General features: G+C 42.6%; 1 protein-coding gene across 1 annotated transcript; it reads left to right on the top strand.

Annotated features, from left to right (window-relative positions):
* Nucleotides 1–3,912: 3,912 nt before the first annotated feature.
* Nucleotides 3,913–17,305, top strand: FAM216B (family with sequence similarity 216 member B). Its single transcript, XM_055426814.2, has 5 exons — nucleotides 3,913–4,037; nucleotides 6,453–6,564; nucleotides 10,158–10,278; nucleotides 12,353–12,602; nucleotides 16,373–17,305. The coding sequence occupies exons 1-4, from the start codon at nucleotides 3,997–3,999 to the stop codon at nucleotides 12,568–12,570; spliced, it is 492 nt and encodes a 163-aa protein (XP_055282789.1). The 5' UTR covers nucleotides 3,913–3,996; the 3' UTR covers nucleotides 12,571–12,602; nucleotides 16,373–17,305.
* Nucleotides 17,306–18,096: the final 791 nt, after the last annotated feature.

Raw genomic sequence — 18,096 nt, 5'->3', positions numbered from 1 at the left:
GTTTCCACTGTTTTTCCATCTATTTCCCATGAAGTGATGGGACCAGATGCCATGATCTTTGTTTTCTGAATGTTGAGCTTCAAGCCAACCTTTTCACTCTCCTCTTTCACTTTCATCAAGAGGCTTTTGAGTTCCTCTTCACTTTCTGCCATAAGGGTAGTGTCATCTGCATATCTGAGATTATTGATATTTCTCCTGGCAATCTTGATTCCAGCTTGTGCTTCTTCCAGCACAGCGTTCCTCATGATATACTCTGCATATAAGTTAAATAAGCAGGGCGACAATATACAGCCTTGACGTACTCCTTTTCCTATTTGGAACCAGTCTGTTGTTCCATGTACAGTTCTGACTGTTGCTTCCTGACCTGCATACAGGTTTCTCAAGAGGCAGGTCAGGTGGTCTGGTATTCCCATGTCTTTAAGAATGTTCCACAGTTTACTGTGATCGACACAGTCAAAGGCTTTGGCATAGTCAATGAAGCAGAAATAGATGTTTTTCTGGAACTCTCTTGCTTTCTCCATGATCCAGCAGATGTTGGCAATTTGATCTCTGGTGCCTCTGCCTTTTCTAAAACCTGCTTGAACATCTGGGAGTTCACAGTTCACATATTGCTGAAGCCTGGCTTGGAGAATTTTGAGCATGACTTTACTAGCGTGTGAGATGAGTGCAATTGTGTGGTAGTTTGAGCATTCCTTGGCATTGCCTTTCTTTGAGATTGGAATGAAGACTGACCTTTTCTAGTCCTGTGGCCATTGCTGAGTTTTCCAAATTTGCTGGCATATTGAGTACAACACTTTCACAACATCATCTTTCAGGATTTGAAATAGCTCAGCTGGAATTCCATCACCTCCACTAGCTTTGTTAGCAGTGATGCTTTCTAAGGCCCACTTGACTTCACATTCCAAGATGTCTGGCTCTAGGTCAGTGATCACGTTATCGTGACTACCTTGGTCATGAAGATCTTTTTTGTACAGTTCTTCTGTGTATTCTTGCCACCTCTTCTTAATATCTACTGCTTCTGTTAGGTCCATACCATTTCTGTCCTTTATCGAGCCCATCTTTGCATGAAATGTTCCCTTGGAATCTCTAATTTTCTTGAAGAGATCTCGTTTTTCCTATTCTGTTGTTTTCATCTATTTCTTTGCATTGATCACTGAGGAAGGCTTTCTTATCTCTCCTTGCTATTCTTTGGAACTCTGCATTCAGATGCTTATATCTTTCCTTTTCTCCTTTGCTTTTCGCTTCTCTTCTTTTCACAGCTATTTGGAAGGCCTCCTCAGACAGCCATTTTGCCTTTTTGCATTTCTGGACGGAGGTTCGTGACATTGTACAGGAGACAGGGACCAAGACCATCCCCATGGAAAAGAAAAAAAAAAGCAAAATGTATACCCTACTATCCTATAAAAAACACTTTATGATCCATATTCTGAGCATGGAATTTAAACATACCCAAGCATTGGGCCCCACTGATGTACCGATATTTCATCTATGAAATAGTCTACATCTTCATCAGTAGTCAAAATATTTTCTACAGTAATTAGATGATGAATGTTTCTACCCTTTTTTTTTTTTTTTGTAATTTAATAAATTCTCTTTGAAAAGTCTAGCTGTCATCGGGGAAACATTTTCTTTGTCCAAAAGTGATACATTTTTATCATTCCTAATTCTTATTGTCCCAAAATGTATCTCTCATTCTTTAATACCATCTACTGTTGCTGATTTAGTCACTAAGTCGTGTCTGAATCTTTTGCGACCGCATGGACCTTGGCCCACCAAGCTCCTCTGTCCATGGGATTTCCCAGACAAAAATACTGGAGTGGGTTGCCATTTCTTTCTCCAGCGGATCTTCCCAACCCAGGGATCGAATCTGAGTCTCCTGCTTTGCAGGCAGACTCTTTACCACTGAGCCACCAGGGAAGCCCCGATACCATCTATAGAGCTGGGTGATTATCTTTTATTGTCTTTTCTTACAAAATTCCAAACTTTAGTGGTATTAGGCAAACACTGGCTGTATGTCTAAGTCCTTCAGCCTTCTACCAGACTTCATAGATCCCCGAGGTACCTCTTAAATTTCTGTTGATGGCATTCTCATGTGCAGGGGTGTCTTTTAATCTCTCAGCTTCGTGCTTACCCTTCTACACGCTTATCCTTCCTCTTTACTACAGTGAAAGTGAAAATGTTAGTTGCTCAGTCGCGTCCGACTCTGCGATTCCCTGGACTGTAGCCTGCCAGGCTCCTCTGTCCATGGGATTCTGCAGGCAAGAATACTGGAGTGGGTTGCCATGCCCTTCTCCAGGGGATCTTCCTAACCCAGAAATTGAACCCAGGTCTCCTGCACTGTAGGCAGATTCCTTACCATCTGAGATACCAGGGAAGCCCTTACCACAGCAGTGAGAAGACTGCAAAATACATTTTGGAATTCCTCACCAATTGGCATCCACTGGGATGCAGGAGATGGAAATCTGGGGGGAAGGAGAAGGAGAATGACCGCTGCTTGCTCCTGTAACAGCGGCAGCATCAGCAACTATGTTAGCAATAGCAGCAGCCAGGCCAGTGACAGTGGTAACAGCAACAGTAATAACATTTCGGAAAGAACATAGAAGCAAGACTAGCAGGTGAGTACCAGGTCCTGGGGTGCTGTTTCAGCAGCAATGGCCCAAGGGAAGCAGCCTCTGTGGCCCAGTGTTCATGGGCTCTGGCTGAAACTTTGACCCCCCCTGCTCTAGGTGCAGAAGTAATTCCGTACAATTGCCAATCTTTGGATTAGCTAACCTTTCTTGTTTTGCTCCCGTGCAGGCCATTCCCAAACTTCTCTCTTTCTTATGTTCAGCTCCCGTTCAGTCAAACGCCTAGATCTGTGTCTCTTTTCCCTACCTGGCAGGGAGTGATGCATGTTGTTATGAATCAGCATGTGTGTGTAACTGTCAGCAGATGTGGTGAGCCCTAGAAGGCATTTCATCACATCCTGGAAAAACATTCAAGGGAGACTCAACAGACAGTGTCAACTCTGCAGACATCTGATCTTTCTCTCTCAGTAGAGAATCACCTCTCCGACCTGAATCTGAGAGATTCGGGGGTATTCACTGGCATTTATAGACTCTTGCTTGTATCATGTTTATTCCCCAGAAGGTCTGCTCTTAAATTATTGCAGGAAAATGCAAACTATTTTTGTGTGCTAAGTCTTTTCTCTTTTAAGCTATACAATTCATCACTTTTATCTCCCTATATTTTTCTTCCCTTTAGCCTCTGAAGAATCTTGAATTTGTGGTTTCCTTTTTTGCTATTTCTTCTTCCATTTTCCCTTGGAACTCTTCATTTTTGCAGACAATCTGAAAGAAAGTAATCTGTAGTCATAACGCTAGCCCAGAGGAAGTGATAAGATTGCTCTCATGAGTCAGGTTACAATGGGAGGCTCAAGCTGATGACGTCCGTGTGGGCAAGAATCTTGTGCCATAAGTTCTTCATCATGCAGCCTCAAGTCAAGATCAAACATGCAGAACAGCACACTCCTCCAAAACCTGAGAACGGAACATTATCTTAACATATACGACCACTCCATAGATCACCACAAGTTTATGCCTGTACCTCTGTATTTAGGAATTATTCCTTCATCCTTCTGAGCAACAGGGATGGGGATTACTGATTCCAAATCTGAGAAATACACATGTAATGGGCTGCTGCCCTGATGGATTTCTTGACCTTTAATATTCAGTCTCCCTGTCTCCAGGTACTTTTCTCCCTGGTGTCTGCACTGAATGTAGATATGGTAGATTTAGAAGTTGACATTTAATTAGATATAAAATTTTGGAGGAAAAAAGATAAAAGATTAAACTGTGCAGCTGAATGTTGCCTAGAAGCAGGAAAAGGCAAGCAGCCAAATCTCCCAGCTCTTTGTTTCATCACATGATGTTGCTTGGATATCAGCTTATCAACAAAGAGGATTGTACCGCCACCATCCCATGAAGAGAGAGACCTTGCAGGAAAACTACACTGAATATGAATGCCGGCTTTTTAAAGAGGGGAGATTACAACACAGGGTAAGTTTCTTTTAAGCAAATCTGTCTTTTTGTTTCAGATATAAGTTTTTTGGTAGATATTTCCTCCCTGAGCTCTGCAAGCATTTTAATCAAACTTTATCGAGTGGAGACCACTTGATTAGGTAAGATGGATTTCTTTAGCAATAGCCCAAGGAAAGCACACATGAATTGCTGCCCTAAGAAAGATCACCAGTCATTTCCTGATGATATTTGAGGAAAGAAAAAAAATCTTTCCAGCTTTGAAGAATATTTATGTTCTGCTCTACAGACCTGGAAAATGGGAGGAGGGATATGGAAATGATTTGATTACATGGTAGAGTGTAGGCGTCTATCATCATCAATGTTAAAAGGGTGTATCTTGGTTGGGAGGCCTTCTGGAGAGCACATGGAAGGAAAGCAGTATTGAATAAAATACTTTTGGCTTACATTGTAAGTTTATACTGAGGAAATAAGACACACAAAGATGCTGACTGACATTTCCCTAATAAATTTCTCTTCTGGAAGATCTGAGCCTTAGCTCTGTAAACTTGGAACCAGAGATCTCTCAAGTGTTAAAATTCTTAAGTGCGTGCACTGTGGTGCCCATGCGTGCATATGTGCGTGAGCATACAGTAGGGCAGAGGGGAGAGGAGGAACTGGCCTAAAGTGAGAGCACTCCATTTTCAAATCTCAGCTAATCATATTATATGTAGAATGGATAAGCAACAAGGTCCTACTCTATAGTACAGAGAACTATACCCCACACTCTGTAATAAACCATAATGGAAAAGTACACGAAAAGGAATGTATGTATACGTACAACTGAATCACTCTGCTGTATAGCCAAAATCAACACAACACTGTAAATCAACTATACTTCAGTAAAATGAATTTTTAAAAAAATTTCAGGTGATCAAGTAAATCGATGAAGTAGACATTGTTGAAAAGGGCAAAGGAGGGAAGACAGGAGAAATGCTGGGATTTCCACTCTGCCACGTCAACCCTGCTCCAATATGTTTCTTGATGGTTAATTTTTAAATTATTCTATACACCTCAGATTCTAAATCCTGAATTGCGTGGAAAGGAAATGAGACTTAAATCATAGCAGCTGCGGCTCCTTCATTTTGTATCTTTGTCAGGTTAGATACATGGCCAGATTTAACAGTTTCTTTTATAGTACAAGGTTGGTAAACAGCAAATCTGAATGTGCAAGAAATGGAAAATGATGTAAAGATATATATACTGCCATGATAAATCATGTTTTCAAAGGTTGTTAAATGTGCTGGGAAGGTGCATGACATACAGAGGATGATCTCTCTGTTCTAATATCACAGTGGATGTACACAGGGAAAAAATAGTAAAATGAAATCAATCACATGACAATAGTTATGCACGGTTAAATTATGAATGACCTTATTTCCTCTTCTATTTTAAAATTTTCAAAACTGATATATATTACTTACAGAATCAAATAAAGTAATAACTATTATTTAGAGTTATCAAGAAATAACTGTTAAGACCTGGTGTGGTTTTACAGCCCACCTGTTCTGAAGGCAGAGTAAGTAGAAAGACAAAAGACTCTGATTTATTCTCTTGGGTTGGGTCCCATGACTTCATGGCAAATAGATGGGAAAAAGTGGAACCAGTGACAGATTTTATTTTCTTGGGCTCCAAAATGACTGTGATGGTGACTGCAGCACGAAATTAAAAGATGCTTGTTCCTTGGAAGAAAAGCTATGATAAACCTAGACAACATATAAAAAGCAGAGACATCGCTTTGCTGACAAAGGTCTGTATAGTCAAAACTATGGTTTTTCCAATAGTCACGTAAAGATGTGAGAACTGGACCATAAAGAAGGCTGAGAACCAAAGAATTGATGCTTTCAAACTGTAATGCTGGAGAAGACTCATGAGAGTCCCTTGGATAGCCAGGAGATTAAACCAGTCAATCCTAAAGGAAATCAATCCTAAATATTTACGGGAAGGACTGAAGCTGAGGCTGGAGCTCCAATACTTCGGCCGCCTAATGTGAAGAGCCGACTCATTGGAAAAGACCCTGATGCTGGGAAATACTGAGGGCAGGAGAAGGGGGCGACAGAGTCCATGTCATCATCGACTCAGTGGACATGAGTCTGAGCAAACTCTGGCGGACAGTGAAGGACCGGAAGCCCAGCGTGCTGTCGTCCCTGGCTACAGTAAAGAGTCAGACACGGCTTGGCGACAGAACAAGCAAGGGATGAGAATGGGAAAAGTGCTGAACTAAGAAGTCTGGTGAGGTCCAATTCCATGGAAACATTTGAGAAAATGTCTTTTCCCTTGAAATGAATAACATCTATCTGTTTACTTATTTACTTGATTCTTTACTTACTTAGGTACATCCCCCAAAATTGTTTGAACAACATGAAAATTTATGTTGTGCTTTGTCGTTCCTTCCAGGTACAGAATAAAGATGGGAGAAAAACGGAAAAGACAACAAAAGCTGTGGAATGAGCCACATATCCCTTGCATTCGAGTCCCTCGCTCTGCCTCTGACACGCCGTTGTTGAAGGTGCAGTGTGTCATTCACAGATGGAGGGGCCTTCTCTGTCTCTTCTTCTGGGGGCGGGGGTTTCTTGGGTCCTTGTTCACGTGGCATCAGGGAGAACACAGGGCTCGACGCACACCCTCGGTGTGTGGACAGTGTGTCTGAGAGAATGAAGGAGCACTCCGATGATCTAATCCTGCATCCGTCCCCCTTAGGAACTCTTCCTTCCCCTCAAGGAAAGCTACGCAATAGGGTGACAATATAAAAAATGTCATCTGCTATCTCACGGAGATAGAACTTATGGTTCTATCTTAGAGAACGAATTTAAGGTTGCCAGGGGGCAGGATGAGGGGAAAAGGAGAGGTAGGGTGTTTGAGATGGACAGGCACACACTGCTGTATTTCAAATGGGTAACCAACAAGGATCACTATACAGCACAGGGAACTCTGCTCAATGTAATGTGGCAGCCTGGAGGGGAGGGGAGTTTGGGGGAGAATGGATACATGTATATATATGGCTGAGTCCCTTCCCTGTTCACCTGAAACTATCACAACATTCTTAATGGGCTATACTCCAGTATAAAAAAAAAAGTTACATTTTTAAAACCCACACCTCTGTGTTCTGAGCTGTGTTGGCTATACCCCACTACAAAATAAAAAGTTTAAAATAAAATAAAATCAGAAAAAAAAGCATTATCTATTACTTTTCATTTAGGAAGATGGTATTCTCCTAAGGAAAAGAACTATGCTTTTTTTTTCCCCCTTGTAAAATAAAACTATAACTTTTAAGGTTTTATCTTATATAATGGAAACTCCCATTGCACTTTGGAGCTTTGCTCTTGAAATGGCTTGCAATTTTCATGTTATATTGCTCTCAATCATTTGAAAAGGCTTAATTAGGGATCTATTCTCTTCTTCAAATATATTATCTTTTAAAACATCTAATTTGGAAACTGTAAAACTGAAATAATATCTCAAAGTGTGAAGTACTTGGCTCAGCTACTTTCTCTCTGAATATATTTTTAATATCAAGTTTAAGGTCTCTAGATCTTAAAAAAAAAACCTGACAGATTTCAACGCCACACAAAATGTTTTAGCAGATAAAATTCAGTTAACTTATATATAATTATCTTGTTTATTTTTTACTACATGGTTATCAACTGGTTTCGAGATTATCTCATTGTTTTGAATTTTTTAGCCTAAGGTGAAGGGTTTCCCAGGTGGCATTAGCAGTAAAGAACCTGCCTGCCAATGCAGAAGATGTAAGAGACATGGATTCGATTCCTGGGTGGGGAAGATCCCCTGGAGAAGGAAATGGCAATTCACTCCAGTATTCTTGCCTGGAGAATCCCATGGACATAGGTATCTGGCAGGCCACGGTCTGTGGGGTCACAGAGTCTGACACTTCTGAGCAACTTGGCACGCATGCACACACGAACTTATTTTATATTGATTTTTCTAAAACGTTGATGCCACTTTCTCTGTTTCCTCATCTCTATATATCAGGCAGGTATATAAAAGCAATTGTAGTGCAGCCCTTCTTGTTCCTCCCTGCACTAGGTGGTAGCTTTCCAAATGGTCCCCTTACCAGAGGTCTGTCTTCCCTTAAGGCCATTCTCCATAGCAGGTCCAGAGTGGTCTTTCTACAATGCAGATCCAGTCAGCTCAAATAATGGCATTCGGACCTGGGTAATTCTTGTCTGGGGGCACTGGGAGGCTGTCTTGTGCTCTGTAGTATGTTTAGCATCCCTGGCCTCTAACAGCTGAATGCCAGTGGCAACCATCTTCCTTCCCACCATCTCTGACAACCAAGAATTTCTTCAGACACTGCCAAATGTCCTTTGAGGGTCAAAAATCACTCCTGTTGAGAACCACTGCCTTAAAGAAAGACCAGTGTTTCTTCATAGTAAAGATTATCTTTAACCTCTTCAGTTCAGTTCAGTTCAGTCGCTCAGTCGTGTCCGACTCTTCGCGACCCCATGAATCACAGCACGCCAGGCCTCCCTGTCCATCACCAACTCCCGGAGTACACTCAAACTCATGTCCACAGAGTCGGTGATGCCATCCAGCCATCTCATTCTCCGTCGTCCCCTTCTCCTCCCGCCCCCAACCTTTCCCAGCATCAGAGTCTTTTCCAGTGAGTCAACTCGTCGCATGAGGTGGCCAAAGTATTGCAGCTTCAGCTTTAGCATCAGTCCCTCCAATGAACATCCAGGATTAGCATAGTATAAAAGGCTTCTGTGATTTTCCGCTGTCCCACTCTAGAGGCTTTTCCAGCTCAGACTCTATATCCTGGTTAAAATAATTTTTTTTTGTAATTGCAGTGAAAGTGTTAGTCGCTCAGTTGTGTCCTACTCTTTGTGACCCTATGGACTATAGCCTGCCAGTCTCCTCTGTTCATGGAATTCTCCAGACAAGAATAGTGGAGTGGCTTGCCATTTCCTTCTCCAGGGGATCTTCCCAACCCAAGGCTTGAACCTGAGTCTCCTGCACAGCAGGCAGATTCTTTACCATTTGAGCCACCAGGAAAAAAATGCCAAAAGTCTGGTTCCCAATATATTCAGATATTTTGTGCCCCAGAAGAAAATCTGTACCACTTTCTCTCTAATCAGCCTTTCTTTTTCTTCTAGCTCAGTGGTTCCCAAATTTTACAGCACGAGTGTCGACACCACCTGGAGGTCACCAGAGTCCTGGGTCCCAACCCCCTCCCCAGTGTGATTCTGTAGGTCTGGTTGAGGCCCAGAAATCTGCATTTCTCACAGATTCCTAAGCGATGCTGATGCCCTTTGAGAATTCATATTCTAGTCCCTTTAGGGAATCTCTCCTGACAAGGCAGACTCAGACGTGCTGGTCTTCTCTTTCAGGAAGCTTCCTTGACTCCTTAACATGAGCTTATATTCCTTCTCTGTTTCCATAGCACTTTTTCACTAGTGACCTTGAACACTTATCACATTACCCGTCCACTCATCTATCTTCTCTGCTTAAGCTGAGAGCGCTGAATGGAAACTTCTTTTACTCTCCAGAGGCCCTGTGCAGATTCTCAGGCTACCTTCCTCAACAAGGATCGTAACAAATCAGTACAGGCTGTTGTTGTTGTTGTTCAGTTGCTAAGTCGGGTCCAACTCTTTGCGACCCCATGGACTGCACCACGCCAGGCCTCCCTGTCCTTCACCATCTCCTCATGAGTTTCTTCAAACTCATGTCCATTGAGTCAGTGATGCCATCCAACCATCTCATCCTCTGTTGTCCCCTTCTCCTCCTGCCTTCAATCTTTCCCAGCAATCAGGGTCTTTTCCAGTGAGTCAGCTCTTTGCATCAGGTGGCCAAAGTATTGGAGCTTCAGCTTCAAATATTGAAAATCCTTGGATATCCCTCAGCCTACTGCTGTGACCTACCTACCTAGAATCTTTTTTTTTAACTCATTTTCACCATTACAGATGCCAGTGGAAGACAGTTTAAGTAAACTAAGGGAGGTGAAAGGAAACTCATTGAGAGAGGGACAAGGGGAGGGAAACAGTGGGAGAAGCATATTATTTCTGGGCAAGTCAGCTTTGAATACATCTCACTCTGATCCTCAAGTCTAGCAACCCACCAGAGTCCCCCGCTCTGCTCTGGCAGGACCTAACCCAAGGGCAGCAGCGCTATTTTTACAGCATCATGAGGATTTACAGCGCCAGGCCCCAGTGGGAGGCCCTGCAGACCCGCTATATTCACAGCCTCCAGCACCAGCAGCTGCTTGGTAAGTTTAACTACCTGACCTGAACCAGGCACCTCAGGAAGGAGGGCTCCTGTGCTACAGCTGAAAGTCGGGTTTCCAGATAAATAATTCAGGAAGAACGGCCTCCTGTCAGCCTGCTGTTTTATCAACACGGTTGGCAGGTCAATTTAAAAATGATTTTCTCTGACAATAAAAAGCAAGGCTTTATGGGGAAATTAAGAGGGCTTAAAGAAATTGGAGTAGGGTTTGTTATCAAATGTCAACAACTCTCTGAGATTTACGAGCACTTGATCTAGTAGAAGCAGCAATGGGCTTGGGCAGATGATCTCGGCTGAATCCACCGCTCAGCCCATCGCTGGTCGTGCAGACTCACTGGCTTGTTTGAGTCACAGCAATAATGCTTTTGTTTATTAAGTATCTACTGTGTTTCCAACACCATGCTATGAGCTCTACAAAGAACATCTCATTTTTACCCCCACTTTACTGCTGTGGGAAACTATAACTCAGACAGATTATACAACTTGATCAAGATCACACAGATAGTAAACATCAATGAGGAGCATCACACCAAAGGTCACGCATCTTCACCCCAAGGTCTGCCATCTCTCTTCTTCCACCAACCACATGGGATTTTATGAACCAAAAAGAGTGGTTGTGGAAAACCTTCATAGATTGTAAGCAACAGTCTATGGAAAGGTAGTTATTATTAAAATCCTTTTCTTGCAGGAGATGTTCTCAGTCTCTGCTTCCTACTTATTACGCTCTTCTCCTAACTCCAGAAGAGCCTTTTTTCTATAAACACTCACTTGTCTTTAGCACATCTACCTTATTAGTGTTGTTCCTGTATTTGCACAAAAGGAAAGCATGGTTTTTGCAAATGATTTAAAATCAAAAGCAATCTACAATAGCATTTTCGTTTTGTGCAAATACAGGAACAACACTAATAAGGTAAAAGTGCTAAAGACAAGTGAGTGTTTATAGAAGATCTTTTATTAACTGCCCAGCTAGCTCAATCAGTAGAGCATGAGACTCTTAATCTCAGGCTCGTGGGTTCATGACCCATGTTGAGCAACGTGGCGTTAGTGGTAAAGAATACACCTGCCAATGCAGGAGACATAAGAGACACAGGATCAATCCCTGGTTTGGGAAGATGCCCTGGAGAAGGAAATGGCAACCTGCTCCAGTACTCTTGCCTGGGAAATCCCATAGACAGAGGAGCCTGGTGGGCTATAGTCCATAGGATTGCAAAGAGTTGGACACATGAGCAAGTTAAACAACTTGACCAAGGTCACGCAACTAGTAAATGGCAGAGCCAGAATTTAGCCTGATCCCCATGCTTGACTGAAAGCATGAGGATTATCATCTGGTAGCCTTATTTGTAGAGTAAAACTGCACAGAAGCCAATGAAACCAGAAACAGAAATATGCAATGTTTAGTGCACATAAGACACTTGTCTATGTTATTAAAATACAGTCTTCCAGGGATTTCCCTGGTGGTCCACTGGTTAAGACTCTGAGCTTCCAATGGAGGGGCCATGGGTTAGATCCCTGGTCTAGAAACTAAGATCATACATACCATGCAGCGGGACCCACCACCCAAAAAAAAATACAGACTTCCAAGCCTAATCTTCTGTGTTTATGACTCAGAAGTTGTTTGAAATAGAGTCAGAAACTTGCATTTTTAAAGAGCATTATTAGTGTGGCCTCAACCAGATGATTCTGTTGTGTAGGGTCTGCAGACTGCACTTTAAAAACACTGAGACTGAACGTATCTGTTTCTATCTGAAGCAAGTTTGCTATTAAAGATAAGCAACTCATGTGAAGATTTCTCATGGCTCAAGTCCCTCTCCAAATATTTGTCTATTTGGCAATAACTACAGACTACTATTCATTTAATTTATTAACTTATTCAATGAGAAGTGTACCAGAAGAAAAGCATACCTCATAGCCTGAAAAACTGTAAAATCTGAGAATGCTACACATAATTGTTTCTACCATACAAAGTAGAAGGAATTTTGTGCCTATGTGGATATTTGCAGAGTTGTTTGCTTTGTAAAGCTGTTGACTTTGAAATTTATCTCCTTTCTTTCCTCCAGGCTATATTACTCAACGGGAGGCCTTGGCCTGTGCAGCTGTACTAAGAGATTCAACCAAAAGAGCCTCAGCCAAGGCAGGTCCTCATAGAACCGTCCCCCAGAGAGCCGCGGGCAGGACAAGAACACAGCCGTCAGCAAGACCTGTGTGTGTGATTCCACCCAGGGCGCAAAGCACAAGGCTCCCATCCCTCAGGTCCAGGGCTGTGCACAAGCTCTGAACAAGTGGGTGCCCATGTTTCCCTAGCATCTGGTGAGTATTGAGTGCATATCTGTTGAATAGGAATAAATAAAAGAATAACATCTAATACAAACCCCACACCTGGAAATAATCTCTCCCATTCACATGCATTTTGCCAGCAAGAACAAGTAGAAAGGTTTAAGAGCAACGGAGCTAAGAGTAAGCAAGCCTGCAATGGGAGAAGGAAAGAGTGCGATGCATGGAGAAAGTAGCATCAACGCACATACACACTGCCATGTGCTAAACAGACAGCTGGTGAGAAGTTGCCGTGTCACACAGGGAGCCTGGCCTGGCGTTCCGTGATGACCTAGATGGGAGGGACGGGAGGGAGCTCAAGAAGGAGGGGATATATGTACAGTTATGGCAACCCACTCCAGTACTCTTGCCTGGAAAATCGCATGGACAGAGGAGCCTGGTAGGCTGCAGTCCACGGGGTCGCTAAGGGTCGGACACGACTGAGCGACTTCACTTTCACTTTTCACTTTCACACATTGGAGAAGGAAATGGCAACCCACTCCAGTGTTCTTGCCTGGAGAATCCCACGAACGGGGGAGCCTGGTGGGCTTCCGTCTATGGGGTCACACAGAGTCGGACACGACTGAAGTGACTTAGCAGCAGCATGGCTGATCTGCATTGTATGGCAGAAACCAACACAACGTTGTAAAGCAAGTTTCCTCCAATTAAAAAAAAATTTTTAAAGAGTAGGCAAGGCATGTAAACCCATGACTGATTCATGTCAATGTATGGCAAAAACCACTACAATACTGTAAAGTTAATTAGCCTCCAATTAAAATAAATAAAAAAAAAAGAGTAAGCAACGCTTTCATTCCAAATATAATCTGTAGAATAAAATGACTTTTGAAGTTTTGGAGTAAAGGCTTCCTTTGAATTAGAACATTCCAGAGAAATCCCAAGAACACTGGAAGAGGACAAGTGACCAGAGGGTTCAGGTCCTCTGTCACTGGGTGGACAATTTTGCAAGCCCCCTGCTGTATATACTGAAAATAAGCAGACTGACAGAGGGAACATGGGGCATGCAGGGCTTCTGGACCACATCATCTCAGCAGCTGCTGGACTGTGCCTTTCCACGGGCTCCTTCCTCTCGACTTCCCCATCAAACACCACCATTCAACTTGGGCCCAAATCTTCTGGCTCTTGCCTAACTCAGTCACTTTGTATCCTCTTGAAACTTATCAACCTGCTACAGCTGGGTTCCTTCTACACAGCTGTAACTGACCTTGGCACGGGTAAGAGGATTCGTACACATATCTTCCCCTGGCAGCTGAAGATAGTCTCAGCAGCAGAAGAAATAACCCCAAAGAATGGACCTCAAGTCAAACCTTTTTATGGCCTTAACGGTGTTAAGACTATTGTTGTTGTTCAGTCACTAAGTCGTGTCTGACTCTTTGCAACCCCATGGACTGCAGCCTGCCTGGCTTCCCTGTCCTTCACTATCTCCCAGAGTTTGCCTAAGTTCATGTTCACTGAGGAGAAGGAAATGGCAACCCACTCCAATATTCCTGCCTTGAGAATCGCATGGACAGAGGAGCCTGGCAGGCTACCGTCTATGGGGTCACAAAGAGCTGGACATGACTGAAGTGACTTAGCATGCATGCATGCATGTCCATTGAGTACGTGATGCTATCCAACTAGTTACGACTATACAGATAAGCAAAAAACAAGATAACAATGAGTCAGATCACCATACAAATGGTAGAGTATTTTGTTAGTGACAAAATAGTTAACAGTTTTAATAGTTACATCGCTAGTGATTTTTTGTGTGTTAAAAGTCAGCAGTGCTCACAGAAAGTCAAAATGTAAAAATGCCTTTCTTCATCTAATTTCTAAATGTTCAACCTCTTTCTGTCATTCAAATCATTCAATGACATTGTCAAGCCTATAAAAAGGAGTTGGTTGAGATGGAGTATTAACTTGCTTGACAAGGAATATACTAACATTGATCTGAAAAGAAGATGCTGCAATCTCATCATCTTCATCCTACAACTACTAACAGAGAAGATATAAAAGTTCTTAGGAGATTCTGAAGACTCCCAGTACTGGTTCTGAGATCTGGTCTACTTTTCTTTGGGAGGGATGAGGGTGCGTGGTTGGAAGTCTCGGGGAAGCCAGTGCTGCCTGTGCTGGGTTCCTACACTTAATCACAAAGAAGCTTCTTGATCTCTGTAAATCCAGGCCCCAATTCATGGACTCTAAGGAGCTCTATGTGTCTAGGTTAAGAATTGTTGTGAAAGTGATAGTTACTCAGTCGTGTCTGACTCTTTGCAACCCCAGGTTCCTCTGTCCTCAGGATTCTCCAGGCAGGGATACCGGAGAAAGTTGCCATTTCCTTCTCCAGGGGATCTTCCCAACCCAGGGATTGAACCCAGGTCTTCTGCATTGCAGGCAGATTCCTTACTGCCTGAACCACCAGGGAAACCCTTTAGGTGGGCTTAAAAGGAGAAAAAAAAATCAAATGGAACTGGGGTGGGCTATATAGGGTAACCCTCTCAAGGCACAGAGGTTTGTGATCGACCTAACTTGGCCTGTATTAACCATCAAAGGAGCATTTATCCTTTTGAAACTCTTGCAGGCACTTTCAGCTTAGACCTTTTTTGATGGGCACAGATATTTGCTATGAAAACCTTAGCTAGTGATGCAGAATATCAAGAAGGCCACTTATAATTCTGAGCAGCATTCCTATATCAAAAACTTCAGAAGGGCAACAGTGGAGAAACAGAAATGGAGAACAGACTTATGGACATGAGGAGAGGGGAGGAGGGGGTGAGGTGCATGGGGGGAGTAACAGGGAAACTCACATCACCATGTGTAAAATAGATAGCCAACGGGAATTCGCTGTATGGCTCAGGAAACTAAGGAGCCCCTGGTGGCTCAGACGGTAAAGAGTCTGCCTGCAGTGTGGGAGACCTGGGTTCAATCCCTGTGTCAGGAAGATCCCCTGGAGAAGAAAATAGCAACCCACTCCAGTATTCTTGCCTGGAGAATCCCACGAACAGAGGTGCCTAACAGGCCATCCATGGGGTGGCAAAGGGTCAGACACAACTGAATGATTTCACTTTCACTTTCTCAGGGACTCTGTATCAACCTAGAGGGGTGGGATGGGAAGGGAGACGGGAGGGAGGTTCAAGGGGGAGGGGACATATGTACACCTCTGGCTGATTCATGTGGAGGTTTGACAGAAAACAACAAAATTCTGTAAAGCAATTATCCTTCAATTAAAAATAAATTAATTAAGAAAAAACTTCAGAAGCACCTTGTTTCTGATAGAGAATTGTGAAAGCTAATTATCAACTGGATGGCACAAGGCACAAAAGAACAAATAAATCGAAGTTGGTGCAGAAGGTCCCACTTGTTGGATCTCCCTTCTGAGAGGATAACGTCACACCTACTGAGATCCACACCTGAAGCATATGAGGAATATGATTGGTTGTGATACTGGAAAAAGGTGATCACCTGGGGAGATGCTGAAAAAGATGATCGAGAGGAAACAAAGGGCAAACTGTAGCTTCTAGGAAGGTCTACAATGCTGACCTATTGGAGACTGTATTGCTTGTCTGTACAGTGTCAATAGACATAATCAGAATTTAAAGTCCTTGAGATTACTGACATTTTCAGTGACGTGACTAGCACCATAGACCAGGCGCTGGTACCCAGAACTAGCGCCTGGTCTGTGGTAGGTAATCAATAATACTTGATAATAATTACAACAAATTGAAAGATTTGGAAAATCAGACTGGCCTATGAATTTGTGCTCTTATTTCTAGGGTTCCAGGAGGCCACAACTACTAGTGAGGAGCAGCAGGAGCTTGTGAAGAACAGTGCACAGGGGCTGTTCATCCAGATACCAGCGATAGGGGTGCATTGTCTGGAAAGGATCTTAAGACAATAATAAAGCTGATTAAACGTTGGCCTGCATTCTAGCATCACTATAAGCCGGCAATTCTAAACAATATGAATGACAAAATATTCCTTTAGCAAAAATCTTTTTGTTGGCCTAAGGTCTGAACAATGGTTGATCTTACTGTGAGTTTTAATACTATATGTAAGCTTGAAAGCAACATATTTTTATTGTTTTTCCTTTAATAATCATTTTATTCTGCACAGAAAGTAATTAAGAGTCCAAAACCATTATCAGTTCATGTATCTCCAACCACTCTAGTACTACGTATTCTTGCATTTAAACAAAAGGTTTTGAATGAACAATGACTAATTATTACACCATGATCATAAAGACAAAAGAAAAAAGAACTTTAACTACTTCTTGACGTGGCCGCTTAGCCTTTTTGTTCTTTTAAACAGTTTTATTGAAGTATAATATATACGCAGTAAATGTCCTCAAAGTTCAGTGTGTCTTGACAAATGAATACAGTCATGAAACTGCCAACACAATCATGATAGAGGACAGTCCGTACCCTAGAGGTTTCCTTGTGTACTTCCATAAACAATCTCCTCCCTCAGAGTCTGGCCCGAGATAATCACTGTCCTGCTTTCTATCACCATAGCTTGGCCCTTTCTAGAATTCTCATAATTAGAATCTTTTGTATCCAACTTCCCTCACTTAGCATGATGCTCCTGTGGTTCGCTGTGCTGCCTGTGTAGCATTCCCCTGTATAGATACGCCACAACTGCTTATCTACTCACTAGCTGATGAACATCTGGATTGTTTCTAGCTTTGGACCATTACAAATAAAGCTGTTATAAATGGTTTAGTGTAAACTTTTATGTGAACATAAGTTTTTATTTCTCCTGTTGTTCAATTGCCTGGTCATCTCCAACTCTTTTCTACCCCATGGACTGCAGCATGTCAGGGCTCCCTGTCCCTCACCATCTCCCAGAGTTTGCCTGAGTTCACGTCCGCTGCATAAGTTCATCCAGCTGTCTCATCCTCTGATGCCATCTTCTCCTTCTGTCCTCAATCTTTTCTAGCATCAAGGACTTTTCCAATGAGTTGCCTGTTTGTATCAGGTGACCAAAATACTGGAGTTCCAGCTTCAGCACCAGTCCTTCCAATGAGTATTTATTTATTTCTTTTGAGTAGATACTTAAAAATGTGGCTCCTGGGTCATATGGTAGATTTAGGTTTCACTTTATAAGATAGTGCCATAGTGTTTTCCAAAGTGGTGACACCGTTTTGCCCTCCCACTAGCAAGGTATGAGCTCTAGTTGCTCTATACCCTTGCAATGTCAGACATGCTAACTTTTCTATTTTAGTGACTGTTGCTACTGGGCAGAAGAGAACTTGGATAAGTGGAAGATGTTGTCACTATCAGTTACAGTCACAATCTTACTGGAAACCACAGCAAATTTCAGGGAAAGAAGTCATGATAAACATGAGGGTGGTTGGTTAATGCAATAGTTATGAAGATTTAATAGGAGAAATTTCAAAGTTTAAGAGTCAATCCTGATAAGGCAACTCTCCAGGTTATTTTTAGAGAAGGAAGGGTTTGGAGGAGATGAGGAAGAAGTAAAAGAAGTAACCCCTGTGGTA

The sequence above is a fragment of the Moschus berezovskii genome, chromosome 13 (genome assembly GCF_049115385.1).
Source record: "Moschus berezovskii isolate FMDL1 chromosome 13, NW_MosBer_1.0, whole genome shotgun sequence".
Taxonomy (NCBI): Eukaryota; Metazoa; Chordata; class Mammalia; order Artiodactyla; family Moschidae; genus Moschus; species Moschus berezovskii.
Note: the sequence above shows the minus strand (reverse complement) of the source record. Positions and strands in the feature narration are given on the sequence as shown.

Bases quoted from the DNA above. Each gene is read 5' to 3' on its own strand.
- FAM216B (XM_055426814.2), top strand. From the start codon at position 3,997: ATGAATGCCGGCTTTTTAAAGAGGGGAGATTACAACACAGG. The intron at 6,565-10,157 runs GTGCAGTGTGTC...CTGCTCTGGCAG, and splicing joins CTGACACGCCGTTGTTGAAG to GACCTAACCCAAGGGCAGCA. The intron at 10,279-12,352 runs GTAAGTTTAACT...TCTTTCCTCCAG, and splicing joins CCAGCACCAGCAGCTGCTTG to GCTATATTACTCAACGGGAG.